Source organism: Hylobates moloch, unplaced genomic scaffold (genome assembly GCF_009828535.3).
Source record: "Hylobates moloch isolate HMO894 unplaced genomic scaffold, HMol_V3 SCAFFOLD_19, whole genome shotgun sequence".
NCBI classification, from domain to species: Eukaryota; Metazoa; Chordata; class Mammalia; order Primates; family Hylobatidae; genus Hylobates; species Hylobates moloch.
Genome location: NW_026652294.1, coordinates 36,420,944 through 36,442,163, shown reverse-complemented (window position 1 = coordinate 36,442,163; position 21,220 = coordinate 36,420,944). Strand labels below are relative to the sequence as shown.

Here is a 21,220-nt window from a genome sequence, read left to right as displayed (position 1 = left end):
ACTGAGGCAGGAGAATTGCTTGAACCTGGGAGATGGAGGTTGCAGTGAGCCGAGATAGCACCATTGCACTCTAGCCTGGGTGACAGAGCAAGACTCCATCTCAAATAAATAAATTAAAAATATAAAAAGTTTAAAAAGCACCTGTGACTTGAGTCTATTTTCAGTTGTTTTACTCAGCTAAGGAAAATAAAGGTAGAAACTTTGTTTTTAAGAGCTTCTGAAAAGGACATAGCCCCTCCTCCTGAAGAATGCCTTCAGCTCCTCAGCAGAGCCACCCAGGTGTTCAGAGAGCAGTACATTCTCAAACAGGACTTGGCAAAGGAGGAGATTCAGCGGAGGTATGATGTCCTGTGTTCACAAACCATCGATCCCTGGCTGGTGGCTGATGCTGTATGGTAGCCTAAACCTGGCTTCTGAGTAAACTCTATTTCTTTTTGTTCTTCAAGGGTCAAATTATTATGTGACCAGAAAAAGAAACAACTAGAAGATCTCAATTATTGTCGAGAAGAGAAGTAAGTGTCAAAAATAAGACGAATACAATAGGTCAGTAAGACTGAAACCATATTCTCACCCTAAGATGCTGAGCCACATTAGTTGGTTTCAGCATCAAGGTGTGGACCTCAAGAGTCTCTTGTTTCTTGCATCATTAGGAAAAGTCTGCGGGAAATGGCTGAGCGTTTAGCTGACAAATATGAGGAAGCTAAAGAAAAACAAGAGGATATCATGAACAGGTCAGTGGGCTGTATATAACATTTAGTTACCTACTCAGGTACTAACAATGGTATTTAAGAAAATGGGCATTGGCAGGTGCTTACATACCTACGGAATTGAACTGATCCCCCTGCCTCTCTGAAGTATATGTTGGGGAAAACATGAGGCTCTATCCTAACCCTTCCTATGGGGCCTACTTCAGAAACACCAGATTCATGAATTATGAGCTTGTGATTATGTTTCTCCTAATTAGCAGAGACCTTAAATTGAGATGTTTCCTTGCCTTTTCTAAAGGATGAAAAAAGTACTTCACAGTTTTCACTCTGAGCTCCCAGTTCTCTCTGATAGTGAGCGAGACATGAAGAAAGAATTACAGCTGATACCTGATCAACTTCGACATTTGGGCAATGCCATCAAACAGGTAGGAATAGATCTAAACTAGCTAAATTTGGTAATTTTTCTTAAAGCACTTATTCTACAGAAAATTTTACAAAAATGTAAAAAGAACAGATTCAAATAGATACTGTGAAAATGTGTGGCAAACCACTGCCAAAATATCTATTTTGATACTTAAGGTTACTATGAAAAAGGACTATCAACAGCAAAAGATGGAGAAGGTGTTGAGTCTTCAAAAACCCACCATTACTCTCAGTGCCTACCAGCGAAAGTGCATTCAGTCCATCCTGAAGGAGGAGTAAGTAAATACTTCCAATCAACTATTATTGTGAAATAGTTTTTCCTTTAGAGTATGCCAGAATCAACCTGTCTTAATAGAAACCTGAATCTTGGTATTTGCATGTCAAGTAATTACTGGGACGAGAGCCACATGATACATAGGGACTTAAGAAATGACTATGGTGGGAGGATTGAAAGTGATGACCTTCTAGTAACGTGATTTTGTTGTGTGGCCAAAGGTATTTTACAATAATTATGTTCAAAAATATTTCCAGTACTTGCACTGTTTGCCACCTTAAATGAATAGTGAACACTATTGTTATCCACCTGAAACCTTCAGCTGTTAATTTTAGCAAAGCAGTTCTTAGATATTTCAACATTACCAGTTTAAATTCTTAAGAATCCATATAAATGGTTTATTATAATTGGAAAAGTGAGTGACTTTACAATTTTACAGGGGTGAACACATAAGGGAAATGGTGAAGCAAATCAATGATATCCGCAATCATGTAAACTTCTGACACCACCAGGAGCTGACTCACACCTGAACTGAACACCATTGAAGGCTTAAACCCATATTGTAAAACAGGTAGCATTATCTAATTTATAAAAAGGCATTTTGGATGACCTTTGGTGTGGTTGTTCATCTTTTTAAATATTTTTGTTTTATAATTATTGAATAAATGCTTTTATTTAAAATTTGGAATGTGCTTTATAACTCAAGCCTACAGTTGTGTTCAGCAAGGACTCAGGATTATTTCACACTGCACACTGCCAGAACCTCCCTGAACCCTATTGAGTTTTCTCCATATTTGAGCAAGTTATTCTTGTGAGCTGTGTTTTAAAGTAGCAGCACCAGAAACATGACTGTGAAGAGGGATAGAACCCTAGGATTCAAAGGAGAAGACCACACAGTGTACTTGGCAGCAGCTTTTTTAATTTGAACACTTTCTTCTTAAGGACACACCTTCAGTACAGTTAACAAATGGTTACACCTGAAATCTGCTGAGAGCAGAGCTCAAGATCCACAATTGCAAAGGCCACTGCTGGCTCACTTCCTCGCAGGCTGTATTACCTTTCAGAGCTGAGTGAGGCTGTGCTCTACGTCCCAATACTTACTGAGTGGACATGAGGTGCAAATTTAGCACCTTAAAGGGAGGTAAAAAGAAATAGGTTAGTATGCAGAATGTGATTTTGTCCTCAGTTCACCTTAAGTCATCTTTTTACACTTGCCAATGTGAGTTCTGAAAGGTAGTACTATACCTGCTTAGAAATGGCTGAGTGACTGCCAATTAAAAGCCACATGATCAGGTAGGTTACAGGTAAGAGGTAAATCAGGTTAGACATGCATAAGATGTAGGCACAGACTGAATATAAGCACAGGAACACTCGTGAAACCCAAGAACTTTTCTTTTGCCTAGAAAGAATTTGCCTAGAAAGGCTAAATCCTGCCTTCTAAATCAGTTCCCATTTATGCTGAAAACCCAGTTGAAAGAATTGTTTCCTACCTGGACAGTGACACAGTAGTTTGTTTCATACCAGAAACACATTGCTAAACAAAACTTAGAGTCTCAGTTTGGGTTTTTCTACAAGAAAGTGAATTCCAACAGTTTGCATTTGCCACAGTAGAGACCACTAACCATTCCCTAATTGTGATGATTTTATTACCCAGCACCATCTTCTGGAGAAAAATATCTGTAAGGTGCTCAGTCTCAGCAGAACACTTCACTGCAAGCTCTAGCTGAGTCAGTTCAGAAAGGCTGTGAATTGCCCACCCTGATTTACAGCACTAATTTTAATAATCTGAAGACAAATTCGCTTGGGGCTTATCCAAGGGTCTAGTCTTAAACCTACATAATTTAAATTGATTGCATTTTATAATTAATAAAATCCCCTGTAACTCAATAGTTATGTTTCCTTTATCTAAACCATGTAGCACTCTTTATAAAGGGACTTTAAACCAATTAAAATAATGTTTCATGCGCGGCAAGCCTTTAGTACTATTTCCATAATTAGTATGTATTTTTAAATTCATAATCATGAATGCAAGACTACAATAATAACCCAAGAGATGAGGTATGTAGTACTTATCATTTGTCCTATGGAAGACAGAAGTAAAGATCTTTAGGGTAAGTCCATAGTGACCTCATTTATAACAAAGACAATTCACTTTAAACTAAGTTGATGGTGGCGTTATGTGAACAAAACAATCTACCTAGTTCACTAACTCCCAGAAGGCTCTTTCAGGTACCCTGCTGTTATGCAACCAATCTCAAAAATGATTTGAAAACCATCTTACTTTTGAACCTCCTGGATGATGAATCCATCCACTGGATATTCCTGGGACAGTACTCTCAGCAGATATTGGTGAACATGAATCAATTCTTTGTGCTTTCTGTAGCACTTCATAAAGTTATGGCAAAGACCTGTTTCTTTGAGGCTTTCTTCACACAGAAAAGGAATCTAATGCTTGTAAAATGACAAGGCAGATTTCCAAACTGATCAATATTCTAACTGGCTTTCCATAAGCATTGTCACTTACATTCCAGGTCTGAATTTAAAAGAAAAATACAAAGTATCTGTTAACCTAGTTACCAATTTTATATTTGACACATTTGAAGCAAGTAGTACATAAGCCTAATGATCCAAGTTGAAAAATTAGCCGATTTATAAATGTATACTAATGTTTTTCACTGATGCAATAACTAGACTAAAACAACACTTCAGAAGAGTAGATGGTACCAGTTCGGCTTTATCCTGGTACCTGTGGGCCCATGAAGATCATCTAAGTATGCAGAAAAAGTGCTTCCAAAGTTTCTTGTGCTTTTCCCTTAACCTTCAACTTCCAGTATATATAGCCCCAGCCAAGTTTTCAGATCCTCATCATTAATTCACTTCCTGAATTGGTTTTCTTTGCCACAGTCCTATGGTTCTCAGGTAAGTTTCAGTAGCATTTAAGGTCCTCCAAAGCAAGATAAAATGGTAAAAGGAAAACAAAAATGTACTGAGCAAGGGAAATATAGTCAGTAGCCAATGGCCTGCTCTCAAACCTTCATATTTTAATATAAAATATTCATACAGCACACTACACTTCTGTCCGCTAACTGAATACTGTTACTGATGAGCTCTAGACAACAGATAAAGCAAATTCTCTCTTCCAATATCTATGAACAGAAAATTCCAAACACTACTGGGATGTCGCTTTAGGGTAGGGAAATGTGTTCCGAAAATCTATGTTGGAGAAAGCAGGCAAGGAAACAGCACTTTTTCCATCACCAAATCCGATCCCACGCCTGTTGGAATCAAGCCTGGAGTTATTAGTGTTCGCATTTGAAGGTCTCTGGGCTGCAGATCACCCCGCTGTTTGCTGTTTCCTGTGCCGCACAGTCTTCTCCCTCTAGAAGTAAGCATTTCTCCAGTCTTCCTTTTGTTGTGACTTCTCTTTCTTCAGTTAAGAGTTAAATAATAATTAATGTTGCTCTAAAGATGAGTTAAAAACCCAAAGTGCAGGCTAGAATCCTGCCATCAGGGTGTCATGTCTCAGGAAGCTGGTTAATGTCTGTCAGTTTAGTATCATTCAGAATTGCCCGGATTCTCTCCAAGGAGTCAGCTTGCCTGATCCGCTCTAACTGCACCTGGAGAAACAATGGTGAGACAACTATAGGTGGCTCCTGCCTAGATTTTCTGAACTTTGACTGGTTTAGCTGAGATGTAGCAGATTAACTCACCAGAGTCGTCACTTCAAAGGGAGACAGCAAGAACAATTAAAAATTTAAAAAATAATTCCCCAAAGCTACTGTGTAACAGACTGGGATTTTTTTTTTTTTTTTTTAGACAGTTTTGCTCAGCACCCAGGCCAGAGTGCAATGGTGTGATCTCGGCTCACTGCAATCTCCACCTCCTGGGTTCAAGTGATTCTCGTGTCTCAGCCTCCTGAGTAGCTGGGATTACAGGTGCCTGCCATCACACCCGGCTTTTTCTTTTCCTCCCGACGGAGTCTTGTTCTGTCACCCAGGCTGGAGTGCAGTGGCACGATCTCGGCTCACTGCAACCTCGACTTCCCGGGTTCAAGCAATTCTCCTGTCTCAGCCTCCCAAATAGCTGGGATTATAGGCACACGCCAACACGCCCGGCTAATTTTTGTATTTTTAGTAGAGACAGGGTTTCACCATATTGGTCAATCTGGTCTCAAACTCCTGACCTCAGGTGATCCACTCGCATCAGCCTCCTATACTGCTGGGATTACAGGCATGAGCCACCATGCCTGACCCAGACTAGGATTTTAAAGTGTAATGTGTTGGGATTATGGAGACAAATGAGACCTGACTCCCAATCCTGAAGAATCCACAGTTCCAGGCTGGGTACAGTGGCTCATGCCTGTAATCCCAGCACTTTGGGAGGCTGAGGCAGGTGGATCACCTGAGGTCAGGAGTTTGAGACCAGCCTGACCAACATGGTGAAACCCTGTCTCTACTAAAAATACAAAAATTAGCTGGGCGTGGTGGTGTGTGCCTGTAATCCCAGCTACCCAGGAGGATGAGGCAGGAGAATCGCTGGAACCCAGGAGGCAGAGGCTGCAGTGAGCTGAGATCACACCACTGCACTCTAGCCTGGGCAACAGAGTATGACTCCGTCTCCAAAAAAAAAAATCTGAAATTCCATTGGGAAAAAAATTTAGAGAGTTTTAGCACAATATTCTAAATGTCATTATGTCATTACAGGCATTCATAGAGTGCCCAAGGGAGCATAGCAGAGGGAAGGGGCACTTTAGTCCAGCTCAGGGACCTAGAAGGGCTCCATGGAGGGGACAAACCTATGCTGAGCCTTGGAAGAAAGGAGTCAGGAAGGGATGAGATGAGGATACTTACCAGACAGAACACCAAGCTGTGGGCGAGGAACCCCAAGCAGTTAAACATGCGAATGTAAAACAAGGCAGAGAGATGAGCAAAATACAGGGGTAGGCCTAGTTGGGAAGAGTCTTACATGGTATGCTAAGGAGTTGGTACTTTACTCATAAGGAGGCAAAATTGGCAAGGTATAGAGAAAAAGAAAAATGGGCCAAGTGTGAAGAACATACCAGGTTTCTGGCTTGAATGATTAGGCAGACATCTGGGGTGGAGGTAGGAGCAGCCAGTCTCTAAACCTCTAGCTACTGCCAGTGGTCAAGTCAGGGATCGGCAAGGTTCTGTCCCCCAAAACTGCCTTCATGCTCGTATGTGGTTCCCCAAATGCCTCACCTGAAGGGTCTGTGAAAGCTTTACAAAATCTCTCTGGACTTGCTCACTGACATCTAATTCTGTCTGTAATCTCTGAGCTTTGTTCTTCTCTTCAAACATTAGTTGTTCAACGGTAGCCTAAAAAATACAAGTTTTGAATGAAGATTAATGCCAAAGGGCCGAATTACTTAGGAAATCCAGTAACTTGTAGTTACCTACTACTAGGGCAGAAAGGTGGGTGGATATCCATCGCACTCCTATACACGACCAATCTTTATCTATAGGGCAAGCGTGCAAGCCATCTAGACTACTTGCTCTAGGTCCTAAGATGAACTGGGTATGAAAAGCCAGAGGAAGAAATGGATTAAAGTCCTGCCTTCCCCCACCCCCAGCAGCTGGTGACAGTGACGATCATCATCAAAACAGCTGCTAAGATCAGTGTCTGTCACAGCAACAGGGATGCATACAGGACTTCCTCTGACAACCTCCACAGTCAAGCATCCACCAGGAAACTTAGTGAATACGCCCCAGGCAGCCCCAGCTATCCCCAGTCTCTTACAGAAAACCAGCAGGATGTGTGGGAGCCTTTCCAAAAATAAGCAGTTCAGCAACACTGTCTGCACTTTAAGGTCTGACCACTCAGCTCACTAAGACCATTTCTAGGAAACTACCCCCACAACATGCACGTTTATTCTAACGGAACTCATCAAAATTTAGGCAGCAAACCTGGTTTGATGCAATCTCTCTTAGGATTTGATACATCAGTCAAATGGAATGACATTTTCAAAGCAGTGCTTCTAACTAGGCAGTGCCCAGGCTTGGTCAATGGCCCTGATTGCCTACTATCTGAAGCTAGCCTATGACACAGGCCTCCAGACCTGGCAGAAAAGATTTAACCGAGCTGGAATAGAGCAATTCGTTTAAGTTTTTTCTTTTCACAAGCTGTCAGTTTTGCCAACTTTTTAAAAGGTGACACTTCAAAGCACCAATATATTTAACAAGCAAGATGTGATCCTACATTCTTAGCCCTAATTTTTAAAATTAAATGACTAATGAAAATACTACCTTGGCAGCAGTCTCTTTCTTTAACTGCTCTTCCAAACTGATCTTTATTTCCTGAAGACTCTCAAGCTGTTGCAACTTCTCTCTTAATGTGGACTCCAACTGTGAAAAAGGAAAAAGCTGAAACTCACATAAACTCCCTCAGGGCCCCAGTGCACTGCCTAAAAGAGCCTAGAGCCTGGAGAATTACACCAAGACACTTGGGCTACACTGGGAATACTCCCCTCACCCTTTCAGCTCTGTGGATCCCCTCTGTATTCTTCCTGAACTATTCTTTCATTAACCATTATTAGGTGCCTACTATATATATTCTGAGGCCTCAAAATGGAGAAATCAGGGTAAACAGACATGTGAAGGAAGAAGCATTTAATTCTGCCAGAAAAGTTACAAAGGACTTCCTAGAGGAGATGACATTTGACTCCTACATTTTTACAGGGCAAAGACAACGGTGACAAGGGGAGAAGATGGAGAGATACTCCAATAAGAGGGAATGGATGGCATGCATTAAAAACGCATGCAGCAACGGTGGCATGTTCGGCTGGCCTACAGCACAGCACGTTGGGAGCCACAGGCGCTGAGGCGGAGAGGTGGTGTGAGGCAGGAGAGCTCTGGCTGGCTTAAGGATGTGGACTTGATTCTGTAAATAAAGGGAACTACTGGAGGGCTTTCCACTAGACTGGACGCGAACAAGTTTCTAATGTTTAAATATCACTTTGATTTCAATATGGAGATGATTTAGGGACAAATTTTGGAGGCAGGGAAGTTAGGCTGTTACAATAAGCCAGGTGAGAGTGAAGTCTGAACTCAAAGAGTGGCAGCTGGAATGGAAAGGATGAGATGTATTTCGACCGCTGATAATTTCTGCTGGTGCAATCTCAGTAGCAAAGTGGAGGCAGGAGGCAGACTGCAGCGGGTGGAGGGGATGCCTGGGAAGTCAGGCAGTGGAGATGCTCAAGACTGTGGCAACAGAGGGAAGAAGAAAGACTGGTAGCTCGGGAGAGGAGTGCAATCCAAAGACAGACTTTTTCCTTCTGAATCGGAGACACCTGAGCCTGTTCGTGCATGATGGAAAAGATCAGTCAAGAGGCAGAAGTTCAAGGCCCAGCACTGCACAGGGACATCTGGAAAAGTCTGGAGATACTCGGTCAAAGCACCTATGCAATGACACTGTGGTCAGAAGCAGGTCATCATTTTCTCTGAAGAAAAAGAGAAGGCTGGGAATAAAAGGAAAACCTGGAATTGAGGAGCCCAGTAGCTGAAGATGGCTCTGCCTGATGCCTGAGGAGTGAGGCCAGCATCTGCTGAGAGTGAGGTGGCTGAGGTGAGGTGACTCTGAAACTGCGACTGTGAGGAATGGAAGAGATGCAACTTAGGACACATGAGAGGCTGCATGAGGAGCACTGGAGGCCCATCTGGCAGCTTGAGCATGCAGTGTCACCAAGTCTCGTGGCATCAGCAGCTGGGGACAGCACGACAAGGAGTCAAAGACCATAGGGACAGGTGTGGTGGGAGATGAGGGGAAGAGGCAGGCCAGTAAGATGCGACCTAGGGGAAAGAAAGCAAGCCATGAAGCTGCTGAAACCAGGATGAAAGGGGAAGTTCAGAGAACTGGAGGTCTGAATGAGGTACTTCGATGGACAGGCCCGCAGGATGAAGAGCTGGAAGGATGGCAGATTGTGGTGAAGGAACTTCAGGCTGCAGTGAGATGTCACAGTTGGCAAATTGCAGCCCAGTGTGTGGGAAGGGAGAGCAGGGTGGAGGTGAAAATCTCTAAATCAAGGAACAATGAGGTCAGGAAGTTGAATGGGGTTACCATGAAAAGAAATTATGTCTAAGAGGACTAAGCCAGCTAGAAAACATCATCTCTTGTTTCTAACGTTTATACATATTTCTACTGTACCTCTAAGCATGTAACATGTTATGACCATGCCTTGCCTATCTTCTCACTACACTGGAAACTCCAGGCCACAGTCACATCTTAGCCTTACCTCCAGTTTAACGTAGCCTGACACACAGGGCACTCTCAGTAAATCACTGGCACACCCTTACCCCATGGTTTTCTTCCCACAAGAAAGAAGTTCCTTAAGGCAGGACCCATGCCTTAACTATTTTTTATTCGTTGGGTGCAGCATAGTAGGAGTCAATAAATAACCACTGGTTGCTGATAGAATTAATGTGAAACTCACGACTTACCTGTCCTTTTTCTACTTTTATTCTTTCTAATTCAGCTTTTAGGCTAGAAATGGAAGCTAGAAGGAAAAAAATGAGATGTATTAGCATTCCTCTATTATTTTGCATGAAAATTTTTTTCTTTAAAATTTTAGAACACCCCCAAAGGATTCAAATATATGCCGAACATGGGTTCCAGGGGGCTATCTCAAAATTACTACCAAGCAATCAGCATATTTAGGCTCAGGGAAAAGCAGGATCCATGCAAATGGACACTGTGTCATAAACTACTTCTAGATCATGTATCCCATCTCTGTAGGGAAATGCCACCCATCGAATCACATTCCCCTGGGTCTGGGTTCAAGTACTGAGAATCCTATCTATGAATAATTGCCAAAGAGGCCACAGAACTCCTAAAAAGAGTTTTCGGCCGGGCGCGGTGGCTCACAACTATAATCCCAGCACTTTGCGAGGCCGAGGCAGGCGGATCACTTGAGGTCAGGAGTTCGAGACCAGCTTGACCAACATGGAGAAACCTGTCTCTACTAAAAATACAAAATTAGCCAGGTGTGGTGGCGCATGCCTGTAATCCCAGCTACTCGGGATGCTGAGGCAGCAGAATTGCTTGAACCTGGGAGGCGGAGGTTGCAGTGAGCCAAGATTGCGCCACTGTACTCCAGCCTGGGCAACAAGAGTGAAACTCTGTCTCAAAAAAAAAAAAAAAACCAAGTTTTTAAAATAACCAGAATTTCTGATTATTTGAATATATCAGAATATATATTCAGAATCTGAATATATCAGAATATCTACAAAAAATGGACTGAGTCCTTACTAAATTCTTTCCTATGCTTTTCTGTGTTCCAGACTCCACGGCCATGTATTACTTCTTTTACTAAAGTTTTATTTAGTGACTCTAATTCTAAACTACATCACTTTTATGTTCACCTATTTCCTCCTTGCAGTTTTCTATTTCTAGTTGCAGAGTTTCTTCAAGATTTTCTTTTAAACACTGTTCTGCTTGGATCTGCTCTTTTAGGAAAAGTATCTCAGCCTTCAGCTTTTCTTCTACGTGGTCTGCTGCTGTCCGCACATTTATGATGTCCTCACGGTACTTTAATACCAACTCCCGCAGTGCCTGGATTCAAGAAACAAATGATTATTGGGTGAGAGTGAAAGGAAATAAAGAAGCTAAAGATTTTCTATAACCAGAATCTCAGATGTTGTTTTAATGGTTCAAAAATTAAGACTTTGACCATTAAACCACTTAGAGCTTCAGGGCAGGTGCCATGTCAGGTTAACATTCAGTATGTTATAGAAAAGACATTTCTGGCCAAGTCGTATCTTATGAGCCACATACTCTTCCCTCAAAACTTTCATAAGCAGAAAAATAAAAAGATTAAGTGACTTACAATATGCCATTCAATAGAAATAATACCTTAGAATCCTCTACTATTAACTTACAGAAATTTGAGAGGAGTTAGGAAATGAAGACAAAACTTGGTAGCCAAGTTCACACTGAGTAGCAAGTGTGAACTAAGAGGATAACATTTATTTACTTAGTCACTTACTCATTCAAACATTTACTGAACATCTACCACAGGCAAAGTACTACCTTAGGCCAGAGGTAAATAATGGCAAAGGTGGCTTTCTAAGGTGGTAAGCTGTTTTTCTGTAATAAATTCAGTATAGAATTTATTTTTCTTCCTAAATTTTAGTTCTGTCTTCTTTTAGAAATCCTTCCAATTATATCCTAAAGCAACTCTAAAGTAAAAACGGGATTCTCAGATAACAATATATATAAAACAACAGTTTTTAAAATTTCATAAGATTTATTACTGAAGCAGGTCCAAGAATCAAGGCTTACAACACATTGACTACATTCTTCAAGGATTCTTGGAACTTTTTTCTTTTTCTTGAGACAGGATCTTCCTCTGTCACCCAGACTGGAGTATGGAGTGCAATGGCATAATCATATCTCACCACAGACTCAAACTCCTGGGCTCAAGCAGAACTCCACTTCAACCTCCCAATGTGCTGGGATTACAGGCAAGTGCCACTGTGCCCGGCCTGGATTCTTGGAACATTTTAAGATCTAGGACTAGCCGGGCGCAGTGGCTCAGGCCTGTAATCCCAGCACTTTTGGGAAGCCGAGGAAGGCGGATTCCTTGAGGTCAAGAATTCGAGACCAGCCTGGCCAACATGGTAGCCAGACATGGTGGCACACACCTGTAGTCCCAGCTACTCAGGAGGCAGAGGCAGGAGAATCGCTTGATCCCAGAAGGCGGAGGTTGCAATAAGCTGAGATTACACCACTGCGCTCCAGCCTGGGTGACAGAGCAACACTCTGTCTCAAAATAAATACATAAATAAATGAAATAAAATCTAGGAATAAAAAGTCTCTAAAACACGGAAGACAGGATTCTTTCCTGACAAAAGAGAAAAATCTAACAGAGGTGGAAGGTGGTAGAACAGTGATTTTAAGCTGATAGCAAAAGTCAACAGGTTCCCAATACCTTTTTTTTTTTTTTTAATTGAGACAGGGTCTCACTCTGTCTCCCAGGCTGGAGGGCAGTGGCACCATCTCAGCTCACTGCAGCTTTGACCTCCTGGGCTCAGGCGACCCCTCCCACCTCAGCCTCCCAAGTAGTTGTAGCTGGGACTACTACAAGTGTGTGCCACCATCCTTGGCTAATTTTGTTTGTTTGTTTCAGTAGCATCAGGGTTTTGCCATGTTGTCCAGGCTGGTGTTGAACTCCTGACCTCAAGCGATCCTCCTGCCTTGGCCTCCCAAAGTGCTAGGATTGCAGGCCTGAGCCACCATACCCTGCCCCCAATACCTTCTTTTGATGACAGCAGTCACCAATTCAGAAAGGAAAGAAGGCTCTCCCAAGAGTGCCTGTAACATGAGCTGAGACGACAAGAAGTTGGGGAAAGCTGGGGGACAGCAAGGAGCTAATCGCAAGATAGGCAACTGGTTTTTTGCAAATGATGAAATAAAAAATAACAGTCATGTTAATACGTATATAGGAAAAAAGAATGAGGTCCAAATTGTAGAGATTGAATCTGTAGGGTATAATTAGGGGAAACTTCTACTTACTAAGATTTCCTTTAAAAGGAGAAAAAAAAAAAAAAGAAACAGGTATAAAGGTTGGATAGGACAGGCACGGTGTCTCACGCCTACAATCCCAGCACTTTGGGAGGCCAAAGCAGGCTAATCACTTGAGATCAGGAGTTCGAGACCAGCCTGCCCAACATGGCGAAACCCCATCTCTACTAAAAATACAAAAAAAGGCCAGGTGCGGTGGCTCATGCCTGTAATCCCAGCACTTTGGGAGGCCAAGGCGGGCGGATCACGAGGTCAGGAGTTCGAGACCAGCCTAGCTAAAATGGTGAAACCCCATCTCTACTAAAAAATATTTTTAAAAATTAGCCAGGCACAGTGGCACGCGCCTGTTGTCCCAGTACTCGGGAGGCTGAGGCAGGAGAATCACTTGAACCCGGGAGGCAGAGGTTGCAGTAAGCCTAGGTTGCACCACTGTACTCCAGCCTGGGTGACAGGGCAAGACTCCATCTCAAAAAATAAAAATAAAAGATAATAAAAAAATAAAAATACAGAAACAAATTAGCCCAGCGTGCTGGCGCATGCCTGTAATCCCAGCTACTCAGGAGGGTGAGGCAGGAGAATCACTTAAACCCAGGAGGTGGAGGCTGCAGTGAGCCAAGATCACACCACTGCACTCCAGCCTAGGGGACAGAATGAAACTGTGTCTCAAAAAATAAAAATTAAAAATAAAGCTTGGATAAAGTTAAGGAGACAATTATGAATGTCTCTGGGAAACCGGTTTTGTAGCCCAGGTTTACCCAACCACAGAAGAATGTAAGTGACCAAAAGTGTCATCTTTGGCCAGGCGTGGTGGCTCACTTGAGGTCAGGAGCTCAAGACCAGCCTGGCAAACATGGTGAAACCCCATCTATACTATAAATGCAAAAAATTAGCGGGGCGTGGTGGCAGGTGCTTGTAATCCCAGCTACTGGGGAGGCTGAGGCAGGAGAATCGTTTAAACCCATGAGGCGGAGGTTGCAGTGAGCAGAGATCATGCCATTGCACTCCAGCCTGGGTGACAGATAATATATTATCTGTCTCAAAAAGAAACAAAAGTGTCATCTTTATGGACAGCATGATGGTGAGTGTGGTATAACCTTTCAAGTACTAGATACAAAAACAAACGTCATAAGCAGCCAGCATGGTAACCCCTTCAAACATTTAATTTCTGGCACACTCTCAATCTGGGCCGACAAAAATAATTTATAGATCTTGAAAACATTAGGCTACGTGAAAGAGGATGGACACAAAAGACCACATATTGTATGATTCTATTCATAGGAAAGTCCAGAATAGGGAAATCTATACAGGCAGAAAGTAGATTAGTAGTTGCTTAAGGCTAGGGGAGGAGGGGAAATAAGGATGGTAGCTAAAGGGTGAAGTGTTACCTTTTCTTTTGTGTGTGTGTGTGTGTGTGTGTGTGTGTGTTTTTGTTTTTAGCTGGTGTACTCAAGTCACAGGGAGTTACTACTTGAGGTGATGAAAATGTTCTAAAATTGATTGTGATGATGGTTACACACATCTGTGAGTACAGCAAAAACTACTGAATGGTACACTTTAAATGGTTGAATTGGCACGTGAATTATATCTGAATAAAACTGTTTACATAAAGAACATACAGCCATTTCAGAAAATGTACTTGTTGACTTTTTTGATCCTGTGGAAAGTAAGTTACCTCTGTAGTGTCTGGGAGGATGAAGTCTTCTGCTTGCTGTAATGACACATGCAAGCTGTGCTTTCCCTGGAGACTGTCGTTATCTTTCTGTAACCTCACCAGCTCTTCTGAAACCTGTTCCCGTGACTGCATCAGCACTGCCTAAAATAGAAGTAGATACTAATCACAGCCAGAAAGGTAGATCCGGTCTGGTGATAGCTACACCAGAGAAAAACAAGACCAAACTAAAGGAGTGCTGAGGACGGACGGGGTATGGTGAAGTTCTGCTAGACTTAGAAAAAGCTGCGCAGAGATTTTCTGATTTACAGCATATATTCAACAAGGGGACAGGCAATGAAGCAAGTATCTGAGGCTCATTCTCCACTGTTACTACAAACCGCTTAAAAATACTATCTTTTGGTTGGGTGCAGTGGCTCACGCCTGTAATCCCAACACTCTGGGAGGCTGAGGCGGGTGGATTGCCTGAGCTCGGGAGTTTGAGACCAGCCTGGGCAAAACAGTGAAACCCTGTCTCTACTAAAATGCAAAAAGTTAGCTGGATAGAGTGGGGTGCCTGTAATCCCAGCAACTAGGGAGGCTGAGGCAGGAGAATCGCTTGAACGCAGGAGAATTGCTTGACCCCAGGAGGCGGAGGTTGCAGTGAGCCAAGATCGCGCCATTGCACTCCATCCTGGGCCACAGAGCAAGACTCCATCTAAAAAAAAAAAAAAAAGTAATAATAATATTTTCCCTCCATATCCCTGTACTACAGAAGGACCAGGATCTCTAGTTCAATGGATGTGGCTGACATCATCAAGACCTGTATCAGACAGAGCATGTAGTCTAAGACAACTCCTATTTCCCCGTGGCGTGCGTTTAACAGAAAGGAGGGAGAAACATCAGTTCCCATTATGTATACCTCTGTTCAGGCTCGGGATCACTGTGAATGGCCCAGCAGGCCCAGATACTGGAAGTCATCGAGAGGATCTAAGCTCAGGAATCACAGAGCACTTGAGAAGCTTATTCTTTTTTTCTTTTGAGACAGTCTCGCTCTGTAGCCCAGGCTGGAATGCAGTGGTGTGATCTCGGCTCACCACAACCTCCACCTCCCGAGTCCTGGTTCAAGTGATTCTCCTGCCTCAGCCTCCCAAGTAGCTGGGACTACAGGCACGCACCACCATGCCCAGCTAATTTTTTTGTATTTTTATTAGAGACGGGGTTTCACTATGTTGGCCAGGCTGGTCTCAATCTCCTGACCTCGTGATCCGCCCACCTCAGCCTCCCAAAGTGCTGGGATTACAGGCATGAACCACCGCACCCGGCCAGAGAAGCTTATTCTTAAAATGGGAAACACTCCCACTTGTGCATGTTGATGTGTAAAACAATTTTAGGTATTTCATATTATTTGTATCAATATAAAAGTTATCCCAGCAAATCCGAGTATCAGATAAAGCTCTACGAAAGCACGTGACTCCTGCTAATCTGTAATACTAAAGTCTCTTACCTTAAGGGTACACATACATGTAGATTATGCTCTCATACAACGTTTATTGTGCAGCTACTACTCTATGCCACATGTTTTGCTGCCCACAGGAAATACAGAGATAAAAGACAAAGACTTTGCCCTAGAGAAGCTCATAGTCCAACAGAGGAGAAAGACAAGTAAACCAAAAACTACTCTACAATACCATAAACTGCTATGACAGAGATTGGGTACTGCAGTGATAAAAGGACAAAGGGGTACCTAATTTGGGGCAGGAAATTGGGGAGAGGGTTAAAGAACACTTCCCAGAGGAAGCGATGACTGAGCTGCATCCTGAAGGACAAACAGGCCGGAGACAGGCAGTCAAGGCCATGCATACGCTCTGGCTAAAGCCCACTGGCTCTTACTGTCTTCAGACTAGAATCCGCTGTGCTTTATAATCACTGTCACCCATTTACAACAAAATCTTAGTATCCCACCACCTTTTGGATATGAAAGAAGGGAAAAAAGAATATGTATATATTTGCTTGTTTTTGTAAAGAGAAAAACAGAAGGATAAGCCAAAAATAAATTAAAATGATTACGTATAAGAGTGGGTGGAAATGGGGTGAAAAGGATAGGGAATGGAAATGGAGCTGAGTACTTATTTTTATACTTTTGATTATGAACCACGTTACATATTCAAAATATAAATCAAGAAAGAAAAATCAAATCTGAAAATGTAATATAAAGAGAAACAAATGGAGCTAACTATATATCAAATTCCTAATACAACCACAGAGAGAAAAACTAACATTTGAACACAGCACTTAAACTGTAAACCCTTATCTGAGATACAGTCTAAGGGCAGAACTACAAAGAAATGTTGGCCTTTACTTAATAGATTTGCTGTTGGTAGTAATATTGATGTAGTCATTCTGAAACTATTTTGTCCCCACCTTAACCAAGTGATCAAATTTAACATCCCCAGTAATGGAAGCACCCATCATTAACGTGCCTCATTATGTTATGAGCCTCCCATTGAACCATTTCATCTATGTAGTATTCTTGCCAAGATGTCTAACCTGAATCAAATCACAAGGAGATAATCAGAAAAATGAATTCTACAAGACAGATGGCCTAAAACAAAGCAATTGGCCGGATTCTTAAAAATAAAAAAAGAGTGGCAGACTGTTCTAGATGAAAAGTGACTAAAGCGACACAACAAGATGAAATATGTGATCACTGATTGGTTCCTGGATCAAAATATAGAAAATATAAAAAGGAAAACCACCACTAAAAAGTAATCAAGGACTTATTGGGACAACTGGTTAAATTTTAAGGATGTAATAATAGTACTCTAGCGATGCAGAACAACTCTTTGTTTTAGGAAATACATACTAAAATACTTATGACTGTCATGTCTACAATAACTCCAAATAGTCCAGCAAAAAACACAAACCAAGACATACGTACACATACATCATATACCTACAAACATACACAGAAAGACTAAGAACAAGGGCAAGCATGCACTAACGTGGTGAGTTTCTCTTACTTATGGTAATTTCAACAAAATGGTCATGTATTGGAGTTCATAGGACCTCAACCTTAATTTCAACAGTTCTCCAGTATCACTGACACACATTCATTTTAAGTGAAACCAGCTTGAAAAATGTCTGCAAAGGCTGATGGTTTTAAAAGACAAGAAGGAGGCCGGGCACGGTGGCTCATGCCTGTAATCTCAGCACTTTGGGAGGCCAAGGTGGGTGGATCACCTGAGGTAAGAGCTTGAGACCAGCCCAACCAACATGGTGAAACCCCGTCTCTACTAAAAATAGAAAAAATTAGCCAGGCGTGGTGGTGGGCGCCTGTAGTCCCAGCTACTCAGGAGGCTGAGGCAGGAGAATCACTTGAACCCAGGAGGAGGAGGTTGCAGTGAGCCGAGATTGCGCCATTGCACTCCAGCCTAGGCAACAAGAGCGAAACTCTGTCTCAAAAAAGAAAAAAAAAGACAAGAAGGAAAAAGGTGCCAGGGGACAAAGGAGTAGAGGAGGCTCACCACTATGAAACTGTCAGTATTTAGCAGTGATTTTTACACCAGTGTTATTATATTGTATTTTCTAATTAGAGAAAACACATGAAACTATGGGTCAATGATTAGGATGAGATGCTTCCCAACAGACCAGGTTTAAGATTTAGGGATCAGCTTGTAGGCCATTCAGATACTGACCTAATGCCAATTAAAAACATTCAATGACCATTCCACCCAAGGCTTTTTTTTTTTAAACTGTCATCCCCAGGTAAGCATCAGCTTTGTAGAATCACCCCAGCAGAGCCACCTCTACTTTAATTTAGTTGGAGGCATCAGATGTAGGCTCCAACTTTGAGAAAAGGAAAAACAAAGCAAATGCAGCCAGACTAGTGAGGAGGGAGGCCCAAGCCTGGGGAACTATCTGCAAAGGCTCTAGCCAGCGCTTGCTCATAACACTCTGCCCCTATCCCTCTCAGAATAGATGGCCTTCTGGAAGTTCCCCAGCACCACAACAGTTACATGTTTTTTTCATAACCCCTGTGAAACTAATAAGGTTATTTTTTTTTCTTTTGAGACAGAGTCTTGCTGTGTAACCCAGGCTGGAGTGCAGTGGCTTGATCTCGGCTCAATGCAACTTCAGCCTCCCAGGTTCAAGCGCTTCTCCTGCCTCTGCCTCCGCCTCCCGAGCAGCTGGGACTACAGGTGCCCACCACCACGCCCGGCTAATTTTTTCTATTTTTAGTAGAGACGGGATTTCACCGTGTTAGCCAGGATGGTCTCAATCTCCTGACCTCATGATCCACTCGCCTCGGCCTCCCAAAGTGCTGGGATTACAGGCGTGAGCCACTGCGCCCAGCCCTAATAAGGTTATTCTAAATAAATTAGCCATCCAGGAAAATCACAAAATGTGACTGGTCAAAAGCTGCACCAGCTAGGGCTCTCAGACATTCAATTTTTTAGCTTTTATTTGGAATTAAAAATTAAATATATGTCCATAGTTTATTCTGTTTAGGTTTCCCAAATCAGAAAAATAAGTTAAACGATGAGAAAAAATTTTTGTTTGGCCAGAAAGTAGGTTTAAAAAAGGAATAATGTCTTTACAATATTTTGTCCATTATTAATGTTCTACAGTCCCGGGAGAAGACAACAGTAACTACTTTGGACAGGATGGTAAATTCCTATCAAAGATGATGTCAAGATAGAACAAAAAAGGAATATATGTAACACAGTTGTCATTTACTTAAAATGTAAACTTACCATCTGTTCCTGAACATCCCGCTTTGCCTGGGAAAGCCCCTGCTGTAACTCTTCAAGTAAGATCTCAGAGGCCTGGGCTCTTAGGACGAGCGCAGAGATCTTTAAAAAAACACACGTACAGAAACATAGTTAGGAAATCAGTTATTCTGAAACTAACTCTTCCATCTTCTACCTATTTAGTGTCTGGAATTGACATTTTATTTGTTCATGGGATCCACTCACCGTCATCCAACAGCTGCGTGCACATCTGCTAAGTGCAAAGCCTTGGCCTTTCGGATAACACAAGGCAGTGCCAAAAGCTGAGTCACATGCAGCCATACATTAACAAAGAACATTCTATGGGTGTCTAGGCAGATAGTAACTCACGTGACCTAGTTGTAGCTATGTTTAAAGATGTTTAAAAAAAAAAAATCAGGCTGGGTGCAGTGGCTTACGCCTGTAATCCCAGCACTTTGGGAGGCTGAGGTGGGCAGATCACCTGAGGTCAGGAGTTCGAGGCCAGCCTGGCCTGCATGGTAAAACCCCATCTCTACTAAAAATAAAAAAAAATTAGCTGGGTGTGGTGGCGGGCACCCGTATTCCCAGCTACTCGGGAGGCTGAGGCAGGAGAATTGCTTGAAAACCGGGAGGCAGAGGTTGCAGTGAGCCCAGAATGCACCCTGCACTCCAGCCTGGGTGACAAGAGCGAAACTACATCTCGGATTTAAAAAAAAAAAAAAAGAAAATTTAATTTCACATAAATCACAGTGCAGAATTTGGCACAAAAAAAAAGAACAGACCAACTGAACAGAAGATAGTTCTGAAACTAATCTACACAGAGCAATGGGGGAAAGGTGGATTTTTTCACCAAGTCATACAGAAATTGGCTATCCATACTTTTTTTAAAAAAAAGTTTTACCCTTGGCCGGGTGCGGTGGTTCATGCCTGTAATCCTAGCACTTTGGGAGGCCAAGGCGGGTGGATCACAAGGTCAGGAGTTCGAGACTAGCCTGGCCAACATGGTTGAAACCCCATCTCTACTAAAAATAAAAAATCAGCCGGGCACAATGGTAGGCGCCCGTAGTCCCAGCTACTCGGGAGGCTGAGGCAGGAGAATCACTTGAACCTGGGAGGCGGAGGTTGCAGTGAGCGGAGTTCGTGCCACTGCACTCTAGCCTGGGCGACAGAACAAGACGAAAAAAGTTTTACCCTTATCTACACTGTGTGTATGTATGTGTGTGTGTGTGTGTAAGTCAGTTCTAGAAGAATTTTAGATATAAATGTGAATAAGACATTTATAATATAGGATATCTTCATAACTCCATAGGAAAAGATTCTTTTTTAAAAAGGAAAATCATAAACCATAAAGAAATGATGAATAAATGTGATTTTTTTTTCTTTCAGACGGAGTTTCACTCTTGTTGCCCAGGCAGGAGTGCAATGGTGTGATCTTGGCTCACTGCAACATCCGCCTCCCGGGTTCAAGCGATTCTCCTGCCTCAGCCTCCCAAGTGGCTGGGATTACAACAGGAATGCGCCAACACACTCGGCTAATTTTGTATTTTTAGTAGAGACAGGGTTTCTCCATGTTGGTCAGGCTGGTCTCAAACTCCTGACCTCAGGTGATCTGCCCACCTCAGCCTCCCAAAGTGCTGGGATTACAGGTGTGAGCCACTGTGCCCAGCCAAATTTGACTACATTATTAAGGACTTCTGTTCATTAAAAGACACCATTAATGAAGACATAAGCTACTGATGGGCCAGGTGCATGGGTCATGCCTTTAATCCCAGCACTTTGGGAGGCCGAGGCAAGTGGATCACTTGAGGTCAGGAGTTCAAGACCAGCCTGGCCAACAATGTGAAACCCCGTCTCTACTAAAACTACAATAATTAGCCAG

General features: G+C 42.6%; 2 protein-coding genes across 3 annotated transcripts in view; one reads left to right on the top strand and one right to left on the bottom strand.

Annotated features, from left to right (window-relative positions):
• The window catches only part of NUP88 (nucleoporin 88), a 42,093-nt gene extending 33,656 nt beyond the window's left edge, over positions 1-8,437 (top strand). The window contains exons 12-17 of one of the 2 annotated variants that reach the window (XM_058431714.1): positions 213-338; positions 447-512; positions 651-731; positions 1,006-1,132; positions 1,287-1,405; positions 8,100-8,437. In XM_058431714.1, the coding sequence (XP_058287697.1) occupies positions 213-338; positions 447-512; positions 651-731; positions 1,006-1,132; positions 1,287-1,405; positions 8,100-8,148 (568 nt within the window). In that variant the 3' untranslated portion in view covers positions 8,149-8,437. Of the gene's footprint in view, positions 1-212; positions 339-446; positions 513-650; positions 732-1,005; positions 1,133-1,286; positions 1,406-1,843; positions 2,093-8,099 lie in introns of those variants that run through there. The other variant, XM_032138386.2, reaches the window with a different exon arrangement.
• Positions 2,814-21,220, bottom strand: part of RABEP1 (rabaptin, RAB GTPase binding effector protein 1) — a 121,760-nt gene continuing 103,353 nt past the window's right edge. The window contains exons 11-17 of the mRNA XM_032138383.2: positions 19,345-19,443; positions 14,612-14,752; positions 10,779-10,968; positions 9,858-9,913; positions 7,668-7,766; positions 6,624-6,740; positions 2,814-5,021 (exon numbers count right to left, since the gene is read on the bottom strand). Of these exons, the coding sequence (XP_031994274.1) occupies positions 4,920-5,021; positions 6,624-6,740; positions 7,668-7,766; positions 9,858-9,913; positions 10,779-10,968; positions 14,612-14,752; positions 19,345-19,443 (804 nt within the window). The 3' untranslated portion in view covers positions 2,814-4,919. The remainder of the gene's footprint in view (positions 5,022-6,623; positions 6,741-7,667; positions 7,767-9,857; positions 9,914-10,778; positions 10,969-14,611; positions 14,753-19,344; positions 19,444-21,220) is intronic.